The sequence below is a fragment of the Babylonia areolata genome, chromosome 15, assembly GCF_041734735.1.
Source record: "Babylonia areolata isolate BAREFJ2019XMU chromosome 15, ASM4173473v1, whole genome shotgun sequence".
NCBI lineage: Eukaryota > Metazoa > Mollusca > Gastropoda > Neogastropoda > Buccinidae > Babylonia > Babylonia areolata.
In genome coordinates, this window is record NC_134890.1 from 20,214,608 (window position 1) to 20,223,071 (window position 8,464).

Here is an 8,464-nt window from a genome sequence, read left to right on the forward strand (position 1 = left end):
TAAACCATTCCAATTCCAATTCCATTTAAAAAAAAAAAAGTTTTTAAGTGTGCAAATGTGTGTTTTTTCCAGGGTTCGTCAGGCGGGGCAGTGAACGGCTGCAGCCCCATGCTGATGCCAGGCCCCGGGGACATGGGCATGCAGGGACCCCTTCATGTCATGACCTCTATGGGCCCTGGCCCGCCCGGCAAGGTCATGGTCACACTGGTGAGTACCCCCCCACACACACCCAAACCCCCCCCTCACCCCACCCACCCACCCACTGTCCAAACTGGGATGGGGGAATTTCAGAGGTTTTTAAAAAATTATTTTTTTTAAAAATATTTTACTTATATAATGAATTATCAAGGAAGCAAACAGATAAAGCACTTGAACCGCAGGTCTGGTTGAATAAACAACCAAGCAACACTGTTCGGACATTCAGAGTTTGTTCTTGTATTATGTGTCAAAACATGCACATAATATACAACAACAAAGTATGAATGTACCATTCCAAAACATACACACAAAACATTCAGAGTTTATTATTGTATTATGTGTTTGTTTGGGGATCGGGGCATTCATACTTTGTTGTTGTTGTCGTGTATTATGTGTGTATTTTCGGACTTTACTGCTTAGTCTTTTGTGAAGGACTATGGCTCTCAAACTAGGAGGCACGATTGCACTGGCTCAGTGCTGTTGCAGCCTTTGGGGGCTAGTTGGCCTTTGGGAACCATCCCAACGCCAACTGTCCTAAAACCCCCTTTGGCCAAGAGGGTGGGGATGTAACTTGGGCAAGACACTCTCCGCTATTATCAAATTCTAGCCCAGATAGTTGGGACAGCAGTTGCCTCCTCTGCTGTTCTGGTGGTCATAGTCGGACATACATGTGTATATTTTGGGACTGAGAATGAGACATCCATTCATAATTTGTTGTTGTTATTGCATTAGGTTTTTATTGGGTTGGGGACTTTTTTTGATTTCATTACTCCACTGTTTGCCAGGTCAGATTTGTTTGTATGAAAATCGGGCTGCTCTCCCCTGGGAGAAGGCATCACAACAGTGCACATCCAACCACTCCCCCTCCCCCGCCCCCCTTTTTGTTGCTGCTGTCAGGTGTCTTTGTTTTACTGTCAAAGGGGATTTTTCTCAAAAATTTTTGCCAGGGATAATAACAACCCATTTGTTGCTGTGGATTCTTTTGCATGCAGAAATGCAATGCTGGACATGGGGACATGCATTCATCATCTATCTCATCCAAACGACAAGCACCCAGACCTCTGCTGAAGGTCAAATGGAGGGGGTAGTAAAGATTATCCGTTGATGAGACTCGAACCCTTGTGCATTTATTTACCTTGTTCATGACAATAAATGTGCTGCCTAACATAGACTGGAAGATGAAGGGGATAAAGAATTGGGTTTTTTTTAACATTCTCACACAAATTTTTCATTTTTATAGACAGTAGACAGACAGACGTACATTAGTTATGACAGACAGAAAGTAGAATAAAGACAGTAGAATATAAAAAAACAACAACCAGAAACCTGGTTTGTATCTGAGTTAGTAATCATAACCACACAAAAAAACAAACAACAACAACAACAAAATTTGAATTAGTAATTGTTAAAGACAAAATTGTACCAAGAGTACAAAGATATATCAATATACATGTATAGATGTATGTAATATACTCTGTGTGCATGTGTGTGTGTTTCTTTTGTTGTTCTTTGTTGTTTTTGTCGTTTTGTTTTTCCTTAAAATGAAATTGTTTGCTTTAGAGTTTCTTTTATGTTTCTGACTTTCACAAGTTTGAGTTATATGTTGTCACTGGACTGTCATTTAGGCCAGTTTGGTTTCTGTGAAATGAATGAATTAGCAATGTATCTCGTGAATGTGATGCCTGCTTCCTGGATGGAATTTACCTGGCTGTGTTTGTTTTTCTTTACATCAATACCAATACCATTATATTGAGGGTGGTTGAGTTATTATTGATACAAGGTGCTTGTAAACTCTTTTCTTCATTTTACTTTTTTTCTTTTATATGTATTTATGTGATATGTATTTTGAGATGTTCTCTGACTGATTGGGTGACAAATCAAAATGATTGTTCCTTCAAAGGTAAGGGAGACAACAGACTACCCACTGGGTTCTGAATTTCTTCCCTTTGGCAGAGTACGTTTTTATTGTTGTGTGTGTGTGCTTTTTTTTTTCTTTTTTTTTTTCTTTTTTTTTTTTTTTTTTTAAATAACCTTTTCGGAAATTTTTGTTGTAGTTTTATATAGTTTTAAGTATCATTTGTGATGATATTTTGTGTCAGATTGTATTACTTCGATAATATGATTCTGGAAAAGCAATGCGGAGAATAGCTTTCCGTTTTAGCCAGTTACTGTTTTAAAAAGTCATATTGTTGTGCTGTGTTGTGTGTGTTTGAAATATGAAAGAAAAATTAAATAGAGAGAAAAGGTACATAATAGTTGGAGGGCATTCTGCGCTGTTGAATGTTTAAGTTGTTTTTATATGTGATTGTATGTATATATGTGTTTGTGTGTGTGTATTATGTGTGTGTGTGTGTGTTTCTGTATCTGTGCGTATGATTATGGGTGTTCACAGAGAGAAGTTTGTGGGGAAATTTTCTGTTAATGTTATTGGCCATTATGCTTTTTTTTGGCCACCCCCCATCCCCAAAATGTGTACCGATATATTGTGCTTCTGGAGTTTGTAGAATTTGTGTTGTATAAATCACTGTTGCTGTTGTTATCATCATCATCATTAATATCACCATCATATTACGGTATTGTTGTCTTATGATATTATTGTCATTAATGGTCATTATCATTGCAATTTTCGTTAATATTATCATTATCACAATCATCATCACAATGTTCTTATGGTCCTCATTATTTCTAACAGTTATTACTACTGCTGCGACAAAGACCGCTACAACAGTTATTGATGATGATGACTGATGTGTCACCCTGATGGTCTGTCTGACTCCATGTGAGCTGAGAACTCCTGTTGTCTTCATCATCACCATCATTGCTATTATTATCACTGCTGCAACAGTCACTGATGTGATGATGATGACCAGTGTGTCAGGGACAGGACGGGTGAGGGGGTCTGGGGGGGGGGGGGTTACGTCAGCCCCATGGGGTTCAGACCTATGTCATCATCATCATCACTGTTGTTACATCATTGTTGTTACATCATCATTATCACCACGACAGCAATTACTGATGAGGATACCTGGTGTGTCAGTGCCAGGGGTGTACATCATCAGCCCCATGGGGTCATCATCATCATTGCTTTTATCATCTGCGTTATTATTACTACTTCTGGTGATCATCATCATCATCATCATCATCATTATTACTACTACTACTTGTCATAATCATCATCACGGTTATCAGTACAACAATAACTGATGACTATGACCTGTGTGTCAGGGTCAGGGTGGGTACTTCAGCCCCGTTGGGTTCAGATCTATGCTGTCATCATCATCACCATCATCATCATAATCATTGTTATTATTATTATTGCCACTTGTTATCATCATCATCATCATTATCACTGCTACAACAGTTACTGATGATGATGACTGGTGTGTCAAGGAGAGGGGGGTGGGGGGAGGGGGGTATGTCAGCTCCATGAGGTTAAGACCTATGTTGTCATCACCATCATCATAGTCATTATTATCATCATTGTTATTATCATCATCATCAGTATTATCACTTTTTAACTACAATTACTGATGACTATGATATATGTGTCAGGGTCAGGGCGGGTACATCAGCCCCATGGGGTTCAGACCTATGCTGTCATCATCATCGTCATGATCATCATCATTGTTATTATTTTCATCATCATTATTACTTTTATAATCAGTTACTGATGATGATGACCAATGTGTCAGGGACTGGGTGGGGGGAGGGGGGTTATGTCAGCTCCATGGGTTTCAGACCTGTGTTGTCACCATCATCATCATCATCATTACCACCACTTGTCATCATCATCATCATCATTACTTTTATAACTACAATTACTGATGACTATGATGTGTGTACCAGGGCCAGGGCGGGTACGTCAGCCCCATGGGGTTCAGACCCATGAAGGACGGCCAGGACCTGATGGGAGTGGTGGACAGCAGTGTGGGACCTGGACCCTCCGCCCAGAAGACAGAGTCCAAGAAGCACCCCAGCCTGCCCAAAGAGGTGACCACACTTCCTCCTGCACTCCCGAACCTCTTTGCTGCACACGCACATGCATGCATGTGGGCACACGCTCACTCGGTTTTCACATGCGCAAGCGTGTGCGTGCACACATTGACATATACATACTGATTGTGTGCGTGCGTATGTACATGCTTAAACTTGAACAAGCACCTGTTTGTGATGTACGAAAGCGTGTACACATGCACCAGATTTTTATTTCAAACTTCCTGTTGAAGTTTTTTATTTATTTTACTTTATTTTTTATTTTATTGTTTGTATACATGATGTAAATGTGTTGCCAATGTTCAAGCACAACAACCACACCTGCATGCTTATCCAGACACAAACATTCAGACATAACAACCACACCTGCATGCATATCCAGACACAAACATTCAGACATAACAACCACACCTGCATGCATATCCAGACACAAACATTCAGACATAACAACCACACCTGCATGCATATCCAGACACAAACATTCAGACATAACAACCACACCTGCATGCATATCCAGACACAAACATTCAGCCATAACAACCACACCTGCATGCATATCCAGACACAAACATTCAGACATAACAACCACACCTGCATGCTTATCCAGACACAAACATTCAGACACAACAACCACACCTGCATGCTTATCCAGACACAAACATTCAGACATAACAACCACACCTGCATGCTTATCCAGACACAAACATTCAGACATAACAACCACACCTGCATGCATATCCAGACACAAACATTCAGACATAACAACCACACCTGCATGCTTATCCAGACACAAACATTCAGACATAACAACCACACCTGCATGCATATCCAGACACAAACATTCAGACATAACAACCACACCTGCATGCATATCCAGACACAATCATTCAGACATAACAACCACACCTGCATGCATATCCAGACACAATCATTCAGACATAACAACCACACCTGCATGCATATCCAGACACAATCATTCAGCCATAACAACCACACCTGCATGCATATCCAGACACAAACATTCAGACATAACAACCACACCTGCATGCTTATCCAGACACAAACATTCAGACATAACAACCACACCTGCATGCATATCCAGACACAAACATTCAGACATAGCAATCGCTCCTCTGCATGCATATCCAGACACAAACATTCAGACATAGCAATCGCTCCTCTGCATGCATATCCAGACACAAACATTCAGACATAGCAATCGCTCCTCTGCATGCATATCCAGACACAATCATTCAGACATAACAACCACACCTGCATGCATATCCAGACACAAACATTCAGACATAGCAATCGCTCCTCTGCATGCATATCCAGACACAATCATTCAGACATAACAACCACACCTGCATGCATATCCAGACACAAACATTCAGACATAACAACCACACCTGCATGCATATCCAGACACAAACATTCAGCCATAACAACCACACCTGCATGCATATCCAGACACAATCATTCAGACATAACAACCACACCTGCATGCATATCCAGACACAAACATTCAGACATAACAACCACACCTGCATGCATATCCAGACACAAACATTCAGACATAACAACCACACCTGCATGCATATCCAGACACAAACATGCTGGTGTGCATGTACATACATTTATCCACACACTCTCATTTGATCTGATATCACTGTGGTTAAAAGACCAAGGATAAAGCCTGCTGTTGCTGCTGCTGCTGACACCCTCAAATAAAATGCGTAGTGCTGTGCTGTTGCGTTCTCAAGAAATATCCTTTTATATTATTTGTAAAAGAAACGCAAGTACAAACGAAAAGAAACGCAAGTGCAAAATCTGCCAATTTTTATTTTCTCCTCTGAATTTCAGGCTTGTTGTGTATGTACATGCACTCACAGTATTTTCAGTTTGGGAGTAACTGTTGGCATTTTCTGAGTCTGCCATCAGTCAGCAAGGAATATCAAAACAGGAGTGGAGTGTACGGGCGAATAATTTTCCATTTTTACTGCGATCTCTTCATGGATTTTTATACATCTTTTCATCCATGGACATGTTAAAAGTTATTTTTAATGAATACATTTTTTATTTATTTTCCAATCAACAGCAGTGAAGGGGTTAGGAAAGCTGCAGTGTTGTCTCCACACCCCACTTTCTCCCCTCTCCACGAAACGACACCAGAACTAACAGCTGACTATGTGTGTCTGTGTGTTTGCCTGTCGTGTCAAACTTTTCTTGTTTTATGGATAATTAAAGATGCATCTTGATTCTTGAAGAAATTTCACAACTCAGAATCAAAATTTGAACTTGTATTTTTTTGATGGTTTGACACCTTCATCCACAGAACAAGTGGTACAGGGAAAGTTTGGGAGTTGGTTGGGCTGTGAGTGAACTTACACTAGTTACAGCTGCATCTATGTCACCCAACCACAGGCACCTGACTGTGGCATTGCAATAGACTGCCATGAACAGTGAGTGCCTGTGGCTGGGTGACATGGATGCATCCTTGAACTCAGTAGTTCATTCACATTCTGACCAACCTCAAACTTTCCTGTGCCATTTCTGCTCAGGAAGATGGTGTAAAACCGTCAAGATATACATGTCCATTCAACTTTTGATTCTGAGTCGTGAAGAAATTTCTTCTGTGTGTAACCAGAGTCAGAGATGCTAAACCAACGAGTATCATGTACATTGTGTGGAAGTTCATCTTTTGATTCTGAGTCATGAAGAAATTTCTTCTATGTGAAACCAGAATCAGAGATGCTAAACCAACGAGTATCATGTACGTTGTGTGTAAGTTCATCTTTTGATTCCAAGTGATGAAATTTCTTCTCTGTGTGTATCCAGAATCAGAGAAGCTGTACCAATGAGTGCCATGTACATTGTGTGTGTGTGTGTGTGTGTGGTGCAGGCGGTGTCCCTCATGATGGAGTGGCTGCGGGGCCACAAGGACAACCCCTACCCCAACGACGACGAGAAAGCCATGCTGATCAAACAGACAGGGCTCACCATCAACCAGATCAACTACTGGTTCACCAACGCTCGCCGCCGCATCCTGCCCAAGTGGGCGCAGTGCAAGTGACCCTCTGTCTAGGATTGTTCAACGCCCTTTGGACGCCGCTACTCGAGGCGTTCTTGTCGTCGTCCTTCCCAAACCCGACCCACCACCCCACCCACGACACGTCAAGTGATTATTTGTTGTCTTGATGACCAACGAAGGCATTTATTGACTGGGAGAGGCCGGAAGGGAGGTGTGTGGGGCTTTGTTGGATTGATGTGCAAACACGGGACGCTGTGATGTGGCGCTGTGTGTCTGCTGCAGCCCCTGCCTCACCTTTCTGATGGTCCTCTTCTTCTTCTTCGGCTAACGAATGACGGTTCTGGTAAACCCGCCAGGCTGCCGTGTTGGGTGGGGGTGCAGGTGGAGGACACCCCCCCTCTCCTGCCCCCACCCTGTGTGGCCATCGTGGTTTTGTTGGGGTGTGGACATTTAGCAGCATTTCTGTACAGGTACTTCTAGTAACATGATCACCTGGCTGGACAGGGGAGGGGGGGGGGGGGGAATCACAAACGAACAAAAACTAAAAGACGGTCAGATGTGTGTTTGTAGTGAGTGAAGGTGTGGTGTGGCGTGGCGTGAGTGTGTGTTTGTTGGAGGAATGTGTTTTTTTTAGTGAATGTGATATCCATCCCTGTGGTTTCTATGCACAATAATAATAATGATAATATCAACTAACGTTAGATCACCGACCACTGAAGTAAAATTAAACAACAACAACAAAAACTGCCTGTGGAGTAAGGGTAGTAGTGCCTCTGTTTTTGTGTTTTGGCTGTTCCAGCCTTCTTTTTTTTCTTCATTTTTTCCCCAAACTGAAAAAAAACAAAACAAAAAAAGCAAAATAACTGTCTGCTTGGTGATTGTTGATGTTGACTGTTGAAGACTGTTGCTTTCAGACTGTGTCCTAGAACAGAGACTGTCCCCACCACACTGTATGCATTTGATATTACAGGAAAAGTCAGATGTGACACAGAGAGAGAGAGAGAGAGAGAGAGAGTACTGATGGGTTTGTTTTTTGTTGTTATTGCTGGCTTGTGTGTTTGTGTGTGACCCCGCTGGCTTTAGTGCCCCCTGTGTCTCCCTTCCAGCCCCTCCTCCCCCTTCACCCCCCCCCTCCTCTTTCCTGTCCACCTCCATCTTTCTGTGGATTTTTTTTTTTTTTTTTACTCAGGTGATTATAATTATTGTCATGCATGGGGGTTGTTTGCTGTAGTTGTTGTTTTT

At 41.8% G+C, this 8,464-nt stretch overlaps 1 protein-coding gene across 1 annotated transcript in view; it reads left to right on the forward strand.

Moving 5' to 3' along the window:
- The window catches only part of LOC143290298 (uncharacterized), a 138,549-nt gene extending 130,946 nt beyond the window's left edge, over positions 1–7,603 (forward strand). Inside the window, exons 5-8 of the mRNA XM_076599648.1 lie at positions 73–207; positions 2,099–2,152; positions 4,045–4,188; positions 7,094–7,603. Of these exons, the coding sequence (XP_076455763.1) occupies positions 73–207; positions 2,099–2,152; positions 4,045–4,188; positions 7,094–7,264 (504 nt within the window). The 3' untranslated portion in view covers positions 7,265–7,603. The remainder of the gene's footprint in view (positions 1–72; positions 208–2,098; positions 2,153–4,044; positions 4,189–7,093) is intronic.
- The last annotated feature ends 861 nt before the right edge of the window (positions 7,604–8,464 follow it).